General features: G+C 43.8%; 1 protein-coding gene across 5 annotated transcripts in view; it reads right to left on the minus strand.

The window, feature by feature from the left end:
* Positions 1 to 19553, minus strand: part of dnah3 (dynein axonemal heavy chain 3) — a 292437-nt gene that overhangs the window by 251702 nt on the left and 21182 nt on the right. For all 5 annotated transcript variants that reach the window (XM_070900963.1, XM_070900965.1, XM_070900961.1 and 2 more), the window contains 3 exons: positions 14246 to 14408; positions 4969 to 5158; positions 1085 to 1280 (listed from right to left, as the gene is read on the minus strand). In XM_070900963.1, the coding sequence (XP_070757064.1) occupies positions 1085 to 1280; positions 4969 to 5158; positions 14246 to 14408 (549 nt within the window). The remainder of the gene's footprint in view (positions 1 to 1084; positions 1281 to 4968; positions 5159 to 14245; positions 14409 to 19553) is intronic.

Here is a 19553-nt window from a genome sequence, read left to right on the forward strand (position 1 = left end):
TCTTCGAGTTATGATGATCCTGAATTAACTGCATTAAAGGGTGGTAGAAGCAGTTTCGATAGTGACTTTCAGAAGCAAATTGGATATATACTTGCTCTGGGGAAAGAGGGACTAATTGGATAGCTCTTTCAGAAGAACTGGCACAGGCACAATGGACAAAATGGCCTCCTTCTGTACTACATGATTCTATTCTATGAACAAGGAAACCGAAAGATCGGAAGATTGTGATAAGGGATGCTTCTGAATTTGGGGTAACAGAATATTCTCAAAGTGGTAACTGAGTCACCTCCAGCTTCACAGGTGGAATAAAAACCATGTCATATAGACTTCCATGAAGTACATTCTGTTAAAGACACATACGTTAGAGACTGTATTAAAATATTTCAATTTAAAGATTGGTGAATAGGCAATAACCCACACAATGAATTATTGTGACCTAATAAGTGCTGAATTTGTTGTTTTATCTGCACTGATGGACCGATCAGACATTGTAATGCCTTTCAAATGCACAGCCACCACACATTTATTTCTATGATAATTGTTAAAAATGGCATTGTTGTTTTACATAGAAAAAGAATCAAGTATATTAGGCCAGACCCACAATAGTTGATAATCCAAATGTACAGTATGAGCAGGAAGTCTCGGCCACTGGTCAAACATATTGTGAAATTACAGGAGCACTCCCTGCACTTTTCAGTCCATTAAAGTTAATGGATGGAAATCATGGACACCTCGCTTGTGAATTCTCAATATACACAGCCATTGTGTAAGGTTCCCTGCCGTTAACACAATGTGTAAAATCCTCTTTTCAATGTATGCTTTCATCAAGTTCGCCTTTCCTCTCCTGAAGACAATGATCTCTGAGGATGTGGTTCTATGGGCGTGGGCAGCCTCTGATACCTCAAATGTTGGGTTGACTCAAATGAAGACACAGAACTTGTACAAACTAGAATGGTTTAGGCAACTGTTTTATTGGTGCAACATGCTAAGTCATGCACTATTCTTAAAGTAAATTGTATAAAAGACAAGCAAAAAGAAGTTGTGCAATCAAACTCAAAGTCAGCCTACAGTTAAATTGTCTTACTTTGTGTACCAGAGCTCCTGTAGTAAAATCATCATTGGATTGACAACGAAGAGATGAGATTCATTCCAAGCCTTAGCTTTACGGTATACATTGTGCCAAGGAACTGGAGCGCGAATTACTCTATGAGGGAAAGGCCGAGGCACAGAAGAAACAAAAAGCCGCATCTTTTCAAAAGGATCCTTTAAGATGTAGTTAACTGAAAAGAATTGTAGTAAGTCATTGAATTAACTTCACAAACATGCATACACAGTTTCAGAAATATGTTGAAGTAAAATTTGTTGCCAGATTCCATTATGTATACTGTACTGTCAAAGTATTTTAAGTGACTGAAAATTAATTCCCATCATATGGAAAAGACGAAAAGGAAGTCACATTCAAAAATCCAGTTCTCTGACTCTGCTCAAAGCAATCACATTTTACCTTGTGACTGAATAATTTCTATGCTTTTCTACAATAATTATAACGATATTAAAGCGGTGACATTTATTGTTGGCAAAATTCTGTTTGGATCTGTTTTCAGCTATCCAATTATTACAGGCCAATTTCCATAGAACCTTGTGATGTAATGCAGCTGTCACTCTGGATATGATTCAGGAACATTTAAAGCGTGTGGAAATTATTTTAAGGTCATTAGCACACCCAGTTGGTGACAGAATATAGGAAGAGTTTATTTATTCACAATAGGAGGATTTTATTTATTTGAGAACTGTGCAAAAGAAATTACACAGGATGCTTTCCAACAGATTTTAAAATAGTGGGCCCAATTGTAACTGTTGGAAACCGGACGGGGGGTGGGGGGGGGCAGTTAAAATAACAGGAGTACAGGGAGGGCAATGTTGGCATGTCCATCAGGCAAAACCTGCTGGGAACCGGATCCTGGGCCAGTAGGTAAAGTGTAAATTTATTTTTAAAGTTCTTTGAAGGCCAAAATACGTAGTTCCTGGCTTCACAAGGAAGCCTTGCGCTTCCCTTGCGCCCCACCCCCCCAATCGTAGCTACTGCCTCCCCTCTCCCCATAATCGCAGACAGTGTTTCCCCTTACCCCACCTATCACAGCCAGAATCCCCTCCTCTGATCATGGCCAGACATTCCCCCCTCCCCACTCCGATCGCAGCCAGAGCCTCCACTAACTACAGGTCCCCGGCTATGGCCTCCTGACGTTGGTTTGTGCTCCCTCCGTCGGCCAAGCTGTCAATCTGACTAGATGTCAGCAGAAGCAACAACAACACCTTGTACTTATATAGCACCTTTAACGTAATGAATTGTCCCAAGGCGCTTCACAGGAGTACTGTGGGATAAAAAAATTTGACACCGAGCCACATAAGGAGAAATTAGGGCAAGTGACCAAAAGCTTGATCAAAGAGGTAGGTTTTAAAGAGCGTCTTGAAGGAGGAAAGAGATGTAGAGAGGCGGAAAGGTTTAGGCAGGGAATTGCAGAGCTTAGGGCCTAGGCAACAGAAGGCACGGCCACCAATGGTTGAGCGATTATAATCAGGGATGCTCAAGAGAGCAGAATTAGAGGAGCACAGACATTTTGGGCGGTTGTGGGGCTGGAGGAGATTACAGAGATAGTAAGGGGCGAGGTCATGGAGGGATTTAAAAACAAGGATGAGAATTTTGAAATCAAGGCATTGCTTAACCGGACGCCAAGGGGAATCAGCGAGCACAGGGGTGGTGGGCGAGCGGGACTTGGCGCGAGTTAGGACATGGGCAGCCGAGTTTTGGATCACCTCTAGTTTACATAGGGTAAAATGAGGGAGACCAGCCAAGAATATTTTGGAATAGTCAGGTCGAGAGGTAACAAAGGCATGGATGAGGGCTTCAGCAGTAGATGAGCTGCGGCAAGGGCGGAGATGGGTGATGTTACAGAGGTAGTTTTAGGCAGTTTTAGTTATGCTGCGGCTATGTGGTCGAAAGTTCATTTCAGGGTCAAATATGACACCAAGATTGCGAACAGTGTGGTTCAGCCTCAGGGATGGAATCAGTGGCTACGGAACAGAGTTTGTGTTGGGGACCGAAAACAATGGCTTCAGTCTTACCAGTATTGAACTGGATAAATTTTCTACTCATCCAGAACTGGATATCGGACAAGCTGTCTGACGGTTTGGAGACCGTGGAGGGGTCGAGGGAAGTGGTAATGAGGTTGAACTGGGCGTGATCAGCATACATGTGGAAACTGATGCTGTGTTTTCGGATTATGTCGCCAAGGGGAAACATGTAGATGAGAAATAGGAGGGAGCCAAGGACAGATCCTTGGGGGGCACCAGAGATAGCAATGCAGGGGCAGGAAGAAAAGCCGCTGCAGGTGATTCCCTGGCTACGATTAGATAGATAAGAATAGAACCAGGTGAGTACAGTCCCACCCAGCTGGATGACGGTGGAGTGGCGTTGGAGAAGGATAGCATGGTCAACCGTGTCAAAGGCTGCCGACAAGTAAAGAAGGATGGGGAGGGCTAGTTTGCCTTTGTCACAGTCACAAAGGATGTTATTTATCACTGATCAGAGCCATTTCGGTGCTGTGGCAGGACTAGAAACCGGATTGGAGGGATTCAAACATGGAATTGTGGGAACGATGGGCATGGATTTGGGAGGCGACAAGGGGCTAGAAATTCAGTTGTTTAGCAACACCAGAGAGTGCCAGAGAGGGTGGTGAGGGGGTGCTAAACACCTACTGCCCAAGCACGGTGCAGTCAGCTCCAGCTGTGAACTTCAGTGAATGTTTAACGGTGCCGCTGACAGTTTGCGCTGTGTTCGCTAGCGCTGCCCACTCAGTGACGTCACTGAGTGTGCAACACCTCCTTAGTCGCGTCTTTTGAAAATCTGCCCTGTCGCCTGATGCTGACAACGGCAGGGGAAAGTAGTCGGTACAGCGTCAAGGATGCAAGGTAATTGATGAAATTTCAGTTTGTAAACTTATATTTATTTGTTGCAGTAGTGAGGAAGTGTGGGTGAAGTTTATTGAAATTTTCACACGGATTTTTTTTTTCAGCCAAAAAATTGAGTAGGCCTCCTGCGCTTTTGCTCTGTTACCGCCCTAAGAGGAGTGTGGAATGTTTCTCCAAGCGCTCCAATCTCCTCTTTGGCGATACAACTGAATATCGCACTTTGAGGCGGTAGACATCGGCCAGTGTTAAAGGTACCACCCCGTCACCACCTAAAAGCAGACAATACCAAATTTCCAGCCCAAGGACTTGAGAGGTAAAGGAGGTTGGAGATGGGGTGGTAGTTTGCAAGGACGGAGGGGTCGAGGGTTGTTTTTTTTTGAGAGGGGTGATGACGGCAGATTTGAGGGAGGGGGAGGGAGGAGAGAGAGAACCGTTAACAACATCAGCTAACATGGGAGCCAGAAAAGGAAGTTGGGTGGTCAGCAGATAGGTGGAAATAGGGTCAAGGGAGCAGGAAGTGGGTCTCATGGACAGGATGAGCTCGGAAAGGTCATGAGGGGAGTTCAGAGAGAAACTGGAGAAAGATGTGAGGTCAGGGCTCGGGCAGGGGGGATCCTTAGAGGAAGTTTGGCCTGGTGGGCTAGGGGAAGGAAAAGAAGAGGGAGAGGCAGCCGAACGGATGATCTAAATCTTATAAACAAAGAAATCCATGAGCTCCTCACACTTTTGTCGGAGATGAGCAGGCTAATGAAATGAGGCCATGCCATTATGATCAGCAGGACCTCCAAGTCCCTGGCCTTGCTGGGTTTTCCTCTGCTCGCTACCACGCTTCCCCTCACCCCCGTTAATATCAGGGCCAGTGTTTCTGAGCCATTGAGGAAAGCAGTAGAGTTTCTGCAAGGAGGGAAAAATAGTATGGGAGAACTCTGAAAGGAGAAAGAAACCAGTCTTCCTTTTAACATTTTATCCACTATCAGTTAAATAAGATTGTTATCTTACCAACGGCTTTCCTAAGGCTGCTATCATAGTCACTATTAACCTCCTCAAGCAATTCAACGTGCAGTGGCTCCAAATCAGGAACACATCTAAGCTCCCTTGGCAAAAGTTGTTCTATTCGGTTTATCTGTTCAGGCTTTTGTGGTTCAATCATATCAGGATGGATGCCATGATCAATGTAGTAGACATATCTCTGTGTAAAGATAGAAAAAATTGACTCTTCTACTGCCAAAAATTCTTAACAGACAAGTATCCACCGTGTTTGAATGGTAAACTAATGTAAACACTTTCATCAAGCTCAGTTTTTTTCCTAACGTTTACATTACAGTATAATTTAATTTTTTTTTAAAGAGTAAGATTTTAATTAGGTTTCTTTCTTTTAAAACGATAAATGGACCTTTGTTGTTTAAAAAAAAAATTATGTAGATTTTACTCCTGGAAGCATGCATTTTTAGGAACATAGGAACAGGAGTAGGCCATTTAGCCCCTCGAGCCTATTCCACCATTCAATTAGATCATGGCTGATATGCAATCTAACTCCATATCCCTTAATAACTTTGGTTAACAAAAAGCTAGCAATCTCTGATTTAAAATTAACAATTAATCTAGCATCAATTGCCATTTGTGGAACAGAGTTCCAAACTTCTACCACCCTTTCTGTCGAAGTGTTTCCTAATTTCACTCCTGAAAGCTCTGGCATTAATTTTTAGACTATGCCCCCTAGTCCTAGAATCCCCAACCAGCAGAAATAGTTTCTCTCCATCTACCCTATCTGTTCCCCTTAATATCTTGAAACCTTTGATCAGATCACTCCTTAAGCTTCTAAATTCTAGGGCATACAACCCTAATTTTTGTAATTTCTCCTCATAACTTAACCTTTGAAGTCCAGGTAACATTTTGGTAAACCTACGCTTCACTCCCTCCAAGGCCAAAATATCCTTCCTAAGATGTGGTGCCCAGAACCGCTCACAATATTCTTGGTGTGGTCTAACCAGGGTTATTTATAGCTGCAGCATAACTTCTACCCCTTGTATTCTAGTCCTCCAAATATAAAGGCCAGCATCCCATTAGGCTTTTTGATTATTTTCTGCCCCTGTTCATGACATTTTAATGATCTGTGTACCGAGACCCACAAGTCTCCTTGATCCTTCACTGTCTTTAGCTTTTCACCATTTAGAAAGTACCCTGTTCTATCCTTTTTAGGTCTAAGGTGGATGACTTCACATTTACCCATTCATTTAATCTGTCAATATCCCTTTGTAATTTTATGTTTTCATCTGCACTGCCTACAATGCCGCCTATCTTTGTGTCATCGGCAAATGTGGATATATGACTTTCTATGCCATCATCTAAATAGTTAATACTGTGAATAGTTGAGGCCCCAACACAGATCCCTGCGGGACACCACTAGTCACATCCTGCCAATTTGAGTATCTACCCATTAACCCTACTGCCTGTCTCCTGCCGCTCAATCAATTTCCTAGCCAGGTCAATAATTTGACTTCAATTCCATGGACTTCTACCTTAGTTAACAGTCTCTTATGCGAGACTTTATCAAATGCTTTCTGGAAGTTATATAATTAACATCCATAGACATTTCCCTGTCCACTACTTTAGTTACCGCCTCAAAAAATTCAATCAGGTTTGTCAGGCATGATCTACCTTTCACAAATCCATGCTGGCTGTCCTTGATCAACTGAAAATTTGAGGTGTTCAGTCACCCTGTCTTAATTAATAAACACTAGCAATTTCCCGACAACAGGTGTTAGGCTAACTGGTCTATAATTCCCTGGTTTCCCTCTCTCACCATTCTTAAACAGCATGAATTGAGATAACTTTGGACGATTATAGTTGGGGCACCACTTCCTTTAAAACCCTGGGATGGAAACCATCTGGTCCTGGGGAATTGTCACGCTTCAGTGCCATTATTTTCTACATTACTGTTACTTTACTTCCGGTAATTTTATTGTGTCCCTGTCCCTGGTTCGATGGGCCCAATTGTCCCCAACCCCTTTTTTCGGCGCACTTACCTTAAATGCGCCGTCTTTGCTGATAACGGCGCCAAAAAACGGCCCCCATCCTGCCTGCTCTACCAAGTCTCTGGTGTCCCAGCGTGGCGTAGTGAAGTGGGGGGCGGAGCAACAGCCCAGCACAGAAAGCACTGCCGGCCCAATATTCCTTTCCTTGGGATTTATGGCACTCTATCCTCTTCCTCGACTGTAAATACTGATGCGAAGTAATTATTCAACATGTCTGCCATTCCCTTATCATTGACAATATCACCACTTTCAGTTTTTAAGGGGCCAACATTGTTCCTGACTACCCTCTTTTTCCAAATATAATTGTAAAATTTCTGTGTGTTGATTTTGATATCCCGTGCAAGTCTTTTTTCATACTCCCTTTTTGTAGCTCTTAGTGTCCATTTTGTAACCCTTTGCTGTGCTTTGTACCTTTCCCATTCAACAGTATCTGCTATTTTTAGCATTTGTACATGCTGTTTCCTTTAGTTATAAGAACATAAGAATTAGGAACAGGAGTAGGCCATCTAGCCCCTTGAGCCTGCTCCGCCATTCAATAAGATCATGGCTGATCTGGTCGTGGACTCAGCTCCACTTACCTGCCCTCTCCCCGTAACCCTTAATTCCCTTATTGCTTAAAAATCTATCTATCTGTGACTTGAATACATTCAATGAGCCAACCTCAACTGCTTCCTTGGGCAGAGAATTCCACAGATTCACAACCCTCTGGGAGAAGAAATTCTTTCTCAACTCGGTTTTAAATTGGCTCCTCTGTATTTTGAGGCTGTGCCCCCTAGTTCTCGTCTCCCCCACCAATGGAAACAACCTCTCTGCCTCTATCTTGTCTATCCCTTTCATGATTTTAAATCTTTCTATAAGATCACCCCTCATCCTTCTGAACTCCAAGGAGTAAAGACCCAGTCTACTCAATCTATCATCATAAGTTAACCCCCTCATTTCTCGAATCAGCCTAGTGAATCGTCTCTGTACCCCTTCCAAAGCTAGTATATCCTTCCTTAAGTAAGGTGACCAAAACTGCACGCAGTACTCCAGGTGCGGCCTTACCAATACCTTATACAGTTGCAGCAACACCTCCCTGCTTTTGTACTCCATCCCTTTCGCAATGAAGGCCAACATTCCATTTGCCTTCCTGATTACCTGCTGCACCTGCAAACTAACCTTTTGGGATTCATGCACAAGGACCCCCAGGTCCCTCTGCACCACAGCATGTTGTAATTTCTCCCCATTCAAATAATATTCCCTTTTACTGTTTTTTTTCCCAAGGTGGATGACCTCACACTTTCCGACATTGTATTCCATCTGCCAAACCTTAGCCCATTCGCTTAACCTATCCAAATCTCCTTGCAGCCTCTCTGAGTCCTCTACACAACCCGCTTTCCCACTAATCTTAGTGTCATCTGCAAATTTTGTTGCACTACACTCTGTCCCCTCTTCTAGGTCATCTATGTATATTGTAAACAGTTGTGGTCCCAGCACCAATCCCTGTGGCACACCACTAACCACTGATTTCCAACCGGAAAAGGACCCATTTATCCCGACTCTCTGCTTTCTGTTCGCCAGCCAATTCTCTATCCATGCTAATACATTTCCTCTGACTCCGCGTACCTTTATCTTCTGCAGTAACCTTTTGTGTGGCACCTTATCGAATGCCTTTTGGAAATCTAAATACACCACATCCATCGGTACACCTCTATCCACCATGCTCGTTATATCCTCAAAGAATTCCAGTAAGTTAGTTAAACATGATTTCCCTTTCATGAATCCATGCTGCGTCTGCTTGATTGCACTATTCCTATCCAGATGTCCCGCTATTTCTTCCTTAATGATAGTTTCAAGCATTTTCCCCACTACAGATGTTAAACTAACCGGCCTATAGTTACCTGCCTTTTGCCTGCCCCCTTTTTTAAACAGAGGCGTTACATTAGCTGCTCTCCAATCCGCTGGTACCTCCCGAGTCCAGAGAATTTTGGTAGATTATAACAAATGCATCTGCTATAACTTCCGCCATCTCTTTTAAAACCCTGGGATGCATTTCATCAGGACCAAGGGACTTGTCTACCTTCAATCCCATTAGTCTGTCCAGCACTACCTCCCTAGTGATAGTGATCATCTCAAGGTCCTCCCTTCCCACATTCCTATGACCAGCAATTTTTGGCATGGTTTTTGTGTCTTCCACTGTGAAGACGGAAGCAAAATAATTGTTTAAGGTCTCAGCCATTTCCACATTTCCCATTATTAAATCCCCCTTTTCATCTTCTAAGGGACCAACATTTACTTTAGTCACTCTTTTCCGTTTTATATATCTGTAAAAGCTTTTACTATCTGTTTTTATGTTTTGCGCAAGTTTACCTTCGTAATCTATCTTCCCTTTCTTTATTGCTTTTTTAGTCATTCTTTGCTGTTGCTTAAAATCTTCCCAATCCTCTAGTTTCCCACTAACCTTGGCCACCTTATACGCATTGGTATATGCTGTCTCTTACCGCTAGTTGTCTATGGCTGTTTTTTTTGCCCCTCAGAGATATAAACTGGTTCTGTATCACCTTGAATTCTTTTTTGAACATCTACCACTGATCTTCTGTTGTTTTACTCATTAACAGATTTGCCCAGTTCAGTGTGGACAGTCTCAGTCTCGTCCCGTTGAAGTCGGCCTTACTTAAATCTAGAATCTTAGTAGCTGTTTCGTGGTTCTCCCTTACAAATGTTACGTTGAACTCGATCACGTTATGATCACTATTGGATAAATGTGCACGCAGTTAGGCTGTTTAATGAGTCAGATTAAATTCTCATTCCTAAATCTAATATTGTTGCCCCCTTGTTGCCTCTAGGAAATATTGTTGTACAAAACTATCCCGGATACACTCAAAAAATGTACCACCTTTCTGACAGGAGCTAGTCTGCTTATCGCAAACTATAGGAAAGTTAAAATCCTAACTCAAAACCACTTTGTCTTTACTACATGCTTGTCTAATCTCTGCATTTATATAATCTAGCACTTCATAGCTGCTACCAGGTGGCCTATACACAACTCCCACTAGTCTTAAATCCTTTCTTATTTCTTAATTCTACCCATAAAGTCTCCAATGCCTGCTTACCTCGCATTAAATCCTCTCATCAATGAAGTGATTTAATCCTTATTCACTAAGGATGCTCCACCCCCCTCTGCCATTTTCCCTATCTTTCCTAAAGACCTTATAACCTGGTATATTTAGTCCCCTGTCCTGACCGTCTTGCAGCCATGTCTCAGTAATGGCTATCATGTCATACCCTCCAATTTGAATTTGCACCTGCAGTTCATTCCATTTATTCCTTATATTCCGTGCATTTGTATATAGAACGCTTATTTGGGTCATACACCCTAACTGTCCTTCAGCTCTAATATTTTACTCACTTGTTTCTTATTTTCCTCTCCTGGTTTAATCACTTTACATCTTTCAGTTTTCCCTTTACATGTAGTGCCTAAAGCACAATTTGACTGTTACTCTATTCTTTTTACAAAATGCTACTTTAGAAAATATAGTGCACTGATGAATATTACAAAATATAATGAAACCCAAGTACAGAACATATGCGATTTGTTTATCTTTGTAACTCTTTATTGAAAGTAGCCCCGCAACCACCAGTGTGACTATGGCTCATGGGTTACACAACGATACCAATGTGCCATAGCAACAGTACTCACCTCTCTGGGCATAACACTGTGCCAGATAACATTGCACTTTCAAAGAAACAGTGTGAAACGTTTAAATTATATTTTGTTAAGTATATGTACAGGTATTACAAAAACTAAATTCTGAATACCATAAACATACTCTGCACTTCTGGTATAAAGAACAGATCAGTCCTGAACATTATAATATACTGATGACTTTGGTGTTTTATTGATTCTTTCAAGTGACTGACTGATAATACACCAATATTAATCTGCTATCCTCTATGCATACAATGAAAGAACTGGAGGGAAAAAAAGCATTTTAAAGCAAGGAGTATGAAAGATCAGTTTTATACTAAAAATGCATGCTAAATGGTTGAAGAAGACAATAAAATGGAAATAAAAAGGAAAACAAGCTGGAAAACCTTAGGGGAAAAGGATCTCTGGAAGGAGTGTAGGAATTTACTAAAACAAGTTAAAAGGGATATTAGAGGTGAAAAGAAGACATGGGATAACAAAAGATGTTGGCCTAAAAATTCAATGGTGTCATGCTCATTATTTAGGCGACTTCGCCTCCAGTGCTGCCACTTGTTACACCCATGACTCTCTTCCTGTCCATGTTGGTCAGCACGCTAATGCATCAAAGAGGGTGTGTATGCAGGTTTGGCCTCCTCCGATGTCAGCTTGCTAGCACAAGTTCAGCAGGAGCAGTATTAATACTTCTAACACACCCCCATATGTTATGTTATAAGGGCAGCACCAAGAAATTCAGCTGGAAACCCCAACTCATCGCTAACCTGCCAAATCAGAAGGTTGTGGGTTCAAGTCCCATTCCAGAGACTTGAGCACAAAAATCTAGGCTGACACTCCAGTGCAGTGCTGAGGAAGTGCTACACTGTTGGAGATGCTATCTTGCAGAAGAGACGTTAAACCGAGACCCCGTCTGATCTCAGGTGGACATAAAAGATCCCATGACATTATTTTGAAGAGCAGGGGAGTTATCCCTGGTGTCCTGGCCAATATTCATTCTTCAATAAACATCACCAAAGCAGATTAACTGCTCATTATCACATTGCTGTTTATGGAAGCTTGCTGTGTACAAATTGGTTGCTGCGTTTCCTACATTACAACAGTGACTACACTTCAAAAAGCTGTAAAGCTTTGACAGGTCATGAAAAACGCTATATAAATGTAAGTATTTATTTTTTCTTTAGACAAAGGCACACACAAGACAATCACTAAGGGAATGCATATGGGTGATGAGTTGATTTCTCAATGTCATATTGGATGGATAGATGTATGAAGTTGGATTGGAAAGTTTGCTTTGTGGTGGCTTTTATTTCAGCGACGTGGCCAAGAGGACGCTGTGATGGTCAGTAACAGAGGGAAGGTAAGCTGTGGGACAAATGTTGAAAGGGGAATTGGTGTTGTGGTCACTGGTACTGCAGGCAGATGATGTCATCCCGGATATCACAGCCAGATACAGGGTTGTCTGGGTTACATCCTTCCTTCTGCTTCCTCCTCCTCGGCGACTTCCTCTTCCCTTTGAGTGGATGCTGTGAATCGGAAATAAAAGCAGAAAATGGTGGAAATACTCAGCAGGTCAGGCAGCATCTCAACCGGAACCGTGAACTCTGTTTCTCTCTCCACAGATGTTGCCTGACCTGTTGATTATTTACAGCATTTTCTTCTTCTCAGAAGACTTATTTTACCATCCCAAGGCCTTGCAAGTGTCCAGCAGCACTCCCTATTCACTTAAAAAAAACTTCTAACACGTATTGCAGCAAGCCACTACTTCAATAAAATCAAAAAAGCCCAGTCCAAAAGCTTAAATGCAAACTTACCTTAAAGATGTGCGTGTTGCTTTAAGCGGTGCTGACAGCACCTCTGTCAGACTGCTGCACGCTAGGTTTACATGGCGAGCTTACAACCCAGCTCTGAACTCAGCGCAAAGGTCCAAGCTCACCGAGGTGACGTTAAGTCGGCGTTGCACACCGACTGCCATCACCGCACCCTCATTTCAATTTGCAAGGTGATGGAGGTTACTGGCAGCGCTGCCAGGTCTTCGAAAACGGCGGCTGCTGCTGGATCAGTGACCAGCCAGCAAAAGAACGGCAGCTGCCCTTTTAACGCAACTTTTTGATGGTAATGGGTGGCATTAAGCCGCCGGATTTTTAGCCCAAAAACTTTAAGATCACCACTCTGTAATCTGTGCCAGCTCACAAGGTATTGATTGTTCACCCAGTTTGGTGAATCAGTGACTGTTTTAAATAATCTACCTCGTAAGGTGATAGAGGCAAAACTTTTATTAAAAAAATTAGGTGCTTGATGAGAGAACATGTACTAGATGGATGAGCTTTAGTAGGCTGAATGGCCTTTTCTCATCTCTGATTTTTTTATGCCGTTAGGTTCAAAGTCTAATTTTTCAATGAGCTGGATTTTGCTGCCAGTAGTGAACAAACAGCCCCAGCCATTCATTGCACTTAAACTTGCCCACTGCCTTTGAGATTTTGCACTGGTACTTACTGTGATTAGAGAGCTATTTCAGTGCAGCGCCCTCTACAGGGGATCTGAGACCTGTGTGAACAGGGCAAAGAACTATGCATCTCCTTAACCAATCAGATTGAAGAACGTTAATGAGGCGCAGTCTGAACCAGGAAGTATCAGTTCGAATATTTAATTCAATGTCAAATCAGGTACAGAAAGCAAAATAAAGAGAAGGAAAGAAAGATGGGATTGAGAGAGATGAGAGAGACAGAAAGAATACCTTTTAAAAATTTTCATGTTTTTCTTTAAAATCTACAACAATAAAAGTTGTAAAAGTTAATTTTCAGTGCCAGAGGAGGTCGCCATTCGGCCCATCATGCCTGTGCTGGCTCTTTGAAAGAGCAGTGGTGCTTGGTCCCACATTCCCGCCTTTTTTCAGTAACCCTGTAAGTTCCTCATCCTCAAGTAGCCATTCAACTCACTTAAAATTATTTATGGAATCAGCTTCCACCACCTTTTCAGGTAGAGTGTTCCAGATCCTCATAACTTGGAGTGAAAAAAATTCTCCTCATCTCATCCCCCCCATAATTAAAATGCACTTACACTGAAATGGACAAGCCCTACATTTTTCTGGAAAGTCCAGTGGGCATATATCACATAAGTATCACAACTTCACTCGGTTACATGTACTTCAACGAGATACTGTTATAACAAAGTTTCTGGAGCAGCAGGGCAACTTGGACAGCAACTTCCTGATTTCCGCTTTTAACTGCACGTGTGGTCGCTGGAAGTTGCTATAGAATTTACACTTTAATAACGGTGAGCGCCGTTAGCCTCACCATTATTCTATCGCAAAATTTAGCCCGTAGATTTAGACGATTGAAGAAATACGACTCAAGTTTTCAAATGACCTGAACAAACTTATTTGACCTCATGCTGAATAATGAGCAATTTTTTAAGGATCATTTTTCCCATCTGTGCAATTGTCTCAATATGAATTATTGGTAGTGCTTTCCAGTTTTATTCTATTGCTGAAAGAAATAAAGTAGATGCAGTAACATAATACAAATCCCTCTTTAAAAAAAGTGAGTATATAAAGAAAAACCTCATAATCTCTATCAGAAGGCACTCCTTCTCGTTCAGTAATTTCTTCCTCTTGTTCAAGAATTAAATTAATTTGCTCCACTGGAGTCATAGGTCGGCTTCCAGGAAATTCCTGTCTTTTTGCAGGTGTTCGACGATGGATTCCAGGCTGACTTATTGAATCCCTGAAACAAACAACAGCTTTATAATCGTGTCATACTGTGGATTGTTCTTGTATAGTAACAACAACAACAACAACTGGTATTTATATAGCGCCTTTAAAAGTAGTAAAATCATCATCATAGGCAGTCCCTCGAAATTGAGGAAGGCTTGCTTCCACTCTAAAAGTGAGTTCTTAGGTGACTGAACGGTCCAATACGAGAACCACAGTCCCTGTCACAGGTGGGACAGACAGTTGTTGAAGGAAAGGGTGGTTGGGGCTGGTTTGCCGTATGCTCCTTCCGCTGCCTGCGCTTGGTTTCTGCATGCTTTTGGCGGTGAGACTCGAGGTACTCAGCGCCCTCCCGGATGTATTTCCTCCACTTTGGGCTATCTTTGGCCAGGGACTCCCAGGTGTCGGTGGGGATGTAGCATTTTATAAAGGAAGCTTTGATGGGGTCCTTGAAACGTTTCACCTGCCCACATTGGGCTCACTTGCCGTGTAGGAGTTCCAAGTAGAGCACTTGCTTTGGGAATCTTGTGTCAGGCATGAGAACAATGCAGAGCTGGTCGAGTGTGGTCAGTGCTTCGATGCTGGCCTGGTCGAGGACGTTAACGTTGGCGCATCTGTCCTCTCAGGGTGAGTCTGTCCCTTGGCACTCCATAGTAGCGTTATCAAACAAAATTTGGCACCCAACCACATAAGGAGATTATATGGGCAGATGACCAAAAGTTTGATCAAAGAAGTAAGTTTTAAGGAGTGTCTTGAAGAAGGAGAGAGTTAGAGAGGCTGAGAGGTTTAGGGAGGGAATTTCAGAGCTTAGGGGCTTGGCAGCTGAAGGCACGGCCGCCAATGGTGGACCGATTAAAATCGGGGATGCGAACCTTTAGTACAAAAGGATTGGAGTACAAGAGTAAAGATGTCTTACTGCAATTATCTAGGGCCTTGGTGAGAATTGGAGGAGCGCAGATATCTCATAAGAATAGAAGAAATAGTAGCAGGAGTAGGCCATTCGGACCTTCGAGCATGCTTCACCATTCAATAAGGTCACGGCTGATCTCAACACCATCTTCCCACACAATCCCCATATCCTTTGGTTCCCTTAGTATCCAAAGATCTATTGATCTCTGTCTTGAATATACTCAACAACTGAGCTTCCAGAGCTCTCTGGTAGTAGAGAATTCCAAAGATTCACAACCTTTTGAGTAAATAAATTTCTTGTCATCTCAGTCCTAAATGGCCAGCACCTTATTCTGAGACTGTGACCCCTAGTTCTAGACTCCCCAGCCAGGGGAAACATCCTCCCAGCATCTACCCGGTCAAGCCCCTTTTTGTATGTTTCAATGAGATCACCTCTTTTCTAAACTCTAGGGAATATAGGCCTAGTCTACTCAATCTCTCCTTATTAGGACAATTCCCCAATCCCAGGAATCAGTCTAGTGAACCTTTGTTGCACTCCCCCCAAGGCAAGTATATCCTTCCTTAGGTAAGGAGACCAAAACTGTATACAATACTCCAGGTGTGGTCTCACCAAGGCCCTAGATAATTGCAGTAAGACATCTTTACTCTTGGACTCCAATCCTTTTGTAATAAAGGTTAACATACCATTGGCTTTCCTAATTGCTTGCTGTACCTGCATGTTAACTGTCTGTAATTTGTGTACAAGGTCCCTCTGAATATCAACATTTCTCAATCTCTCATCATTTAAAAAAAAAATGATGCTTTTCTATTTTTCCCAAAGAAAGTGGATAACTTCACATTTCTCCGCATTATATTCCGTCTGACAAGTTATTTTTTTAAATGTATTCATTCACGGGACGTGTAAGAGATTTATTCATTAGAAAAACAAGCACTTGTGATCAAAGAGAGCATGATATGAAGTGATTTTGATCATAAATTTACAGAGCTTATGGAATTACAGGAAACAATTTCTTTTATAGGTTTTTACATTTTTTTTAGAAACAGTGGGCCCAAGTTTCAGGCTGCGCCGACCTGGACGCCCGTTTTTCGCGCCACAAAGTGCGCCTAAAAAAAACCTCACCTATTCTCCGGCTCCCTGCAGGTCCTCTGGAGCTGGGCACGGCGCAGCACGAGCTGTGGGGGGCGGAGCCAGGTCCCTGCGCTGAAAACAGTGCCGGGACCTCTGCACATGCGCGCTACAGTGGGTGCGCATGTGCAGTAGCTCCAGGCGCCCAAAACTGTGGGAGGGGCCCGAAGCACGCAGCCCCTAGGCCTGGCCAAATGGCCTCACTGGGGCTGCGTGGATCAGGCTGCACCTCCCACCCGACCCAACCACCCCCCTGGGCGACCTGACCTCTGCGACCCCCTCCGCGACTCTCTCTCTCTCTCTCTCTCTCTCCTCCCCTCTCCCCCCCCCCCCGACCTCCGTGGCTCTCCCCCCCCCCCCGCCCCAGACTCTCTCTCTCTCACCCCCCCCCCCGACTCTCTCTCTCTCCCCCCTCCCCGACTCTCTCTCTCTCCCCTCCCCGACTCTCTCTCTCTCCCCTCCCCGACTCTCTCTCTCTCTCTCCCCCACCGCCCCTCTCTCTCCCTCTCCCCCCCCCACCCGACTCTCTCTCTCCCTCCCTCCCTCCCGCCCACGACTCTCTCTCTCTCCCTCTCCCCCCCCCCCCCCCCCGACTCTCTCTCCCCCTCTTCTCCCCCCCCCCGGACTCTCTCTCTCTCTCCCCCCCCGGACTCTCTCTCTCTCTCTCTCCCCCCCCGGACTCTCTCTCTCTCTCTCTTCCCCCCCCCCCCCCCCGACTCTCTCTCTCTCTCTCTCCCCTCCCCCATCCCCGACTCTCTCTCCCCTCCCCCTCCCCCACCCCCGACTCTCTCTCCCCTCCCTCCCCCCCCCGACTCTCTCTCCCCTCCCTCCCCCCCCGACTCTCTCTCCCCCCCCTCCCCCCCCGACTCTCTCTCCCCCCCGACTCTCTCTCCCCTCCCCACCCCCCCGACTCTCTCTCCCCTCCCCCCTCCCTCCCGACTCTCTCTCCCCTCCCTCCCCCCCCCCCACGACCTCCGAGACCCAACGCCACCTACCTGTAAATCCAGCCTGAAGTCTCAGCCTCCTTCTCTACCTCCCTCCCCTCCCTCCCTCTCTCCTTCTCCCCTCCCTCCCTCCCTCTCTCCTCCTCCACCCCCCCTTCTCCTCCTCCACCACCCCCCCTTCTCCTCCTCCTCCACCCCACCCCCCTTCTCCTCCTCCACCCCACCTCCCTCGCTGTCAGAAACACAGACACTGACAGACAGAGATAGAGACACACTGGGGGGGCCGTCCCAGCACGTTGTTGGAGGACTCCCAGTGCTGCAGTCGGTAAGTAGAAAATGTTTTATTTATTGATTTTTTAATTTTTTCAATTTTTTTTGGATTGATTTATTGGTTGATTTATTGATGTATTTATCAATTATTATTGATGATGGCTCTTTATTTGTAAAACTGAAGTGTTTAATGTTTGTAAACTTCCCTTTAAACCCCCCCCCATTCCCTACGCCTGATTTGTAACCTGCGCCTGATTTTCTAATCGTAGACAGGGTTTTTCTGAGCGTACAAAAATCTACACTTATTCCATTCTAAGTTAGTTTGGAGTAAGTTTTCACTGCCTAAACTTTCAAAACGGCCGTAAGTGGCCGGACACGCCCCCTTTTGAAAAAAAATCTGTTCCAAACTGAAACTTTTCTAACTGACTAGAACTGGAGCAAACTAAATGCCGAGAATTGCAATTTCTAAGATGCTCCATTCTAAACAGTTGCTCCAAAAAAACAGGAGCAACTCAGGCCAAAACTTGGCCCCAGTGAAACTAGTTGTAAAACTACTGCAGGACAATCATGTATGGCATAGATTTTCAAAGATTATTAATTGCAAAATGGCAGTCAAATCATCTGCATAAGTATTATCTGATTAATGCAATGCCAAATCAGCTCCACCTATTTACTAAACTGATGTGTACTGCATGACTACAATATTCTATTACACAGAGTTAAGAGCTTTTAGTTTGTCTCGCACATCTCAGGATTGGTTTCCTTTTAATTTTCAGTCTTAAAGTCTCTTTTAAATAGCAATCTGATCATTTGGTGGACAATGATAGAAGACTGCTGATTTTGGTCATATGTACTGAACTAAAAGAAATTTTATGTTCTTCATTTATACTTACTGGAAGTCAAGCGCGAGATGACCAAATTTCATTTTTTAAGGATCCTAATTGGTTATCAGAAAAGGGAGACTTTTATCTTATTTTGGCTTACATTGATATCCCAACTTCCAGAACTGAAAAGATAAATTGGAACTAACCTCACCAACCAAGCATGTAATTTGAAACTCTCCTTTCACTTTGGAAATCCTGTTACGCTGAGACTCATGGTAACTACATCCCTTCTAATTCTGAAATTGTTATCTTTACAGTTAAAAAAAATCTTTAGTTAAATCTAATATTAAAAGAAAAAATCCCTTCACGTTACAATTTTCAACATTTTATCTGAATTTTTCCCTAGTGCTGTGCAGATGTAAATTTTAATAATGAAAGAGGACACATCAGCAAAGGTTCATCAAAATCAGATTCAATCTTTCAATAGCCATTTGAATTCCTAACCTTGAAAAACAACACTATAAGCCCACTGGCCTTGACTGCACTTACTCCCACCCTGCTTCCACTTTCTCCATCTCATCTATTCCAACAATGCCAACTTCGATACCAATGTTTCTGCTATGTCTTCCTTTTTCCTCAACCGAGGATTCCCCTGCACTGGACAGGGCCCTCAACCATGTCCGTTCCATTTCCTGCACTTGTGCTCTCACCCCTTCCCCTCCTCCCAGAACCACAATAGGGTCCTTACTTTCTACCCTACCAGCCTCCACATTCAACGGATCATCCTCTGCTATTTCCATTACCTCCAGAATGATCCCACCACCAAACACAACTTCCCCATCCCTTTCAGCATTTCGCAGGGACCGTTCCCTCTGCGACACCCTGATCCACTCCTCTGTCACTCCCAACACCTACATCCCTTTCCCACGGCATCTTTGCATGCAAGCGCAGGAGGTGCAACTTCTGATCTTTTACCTCCTCCCTTCCCACCATCCAGGGCCCCAAACACTCCTTCCAGGTGAAACAGTGATTTACTTGTACTTCTTTCAAATTAGTATACTGTATTCACTGCTCACGATGCGGTC

Source organism: Pristiophorus japonicus, chromosome 15 (assembly GCF_044704955.1).
Source record: "Pristiophorus japonicus isolate sPriJap1 chromosome 15, sPriJap1.hap1, whole genome shotgun sequence".
Lineage (NCBI taxonomy): Eukaryota > Metazoa > Chordata > Chondrichthyes > Pristiophoridae > Pristiophorus > Pristiophorus japonicus.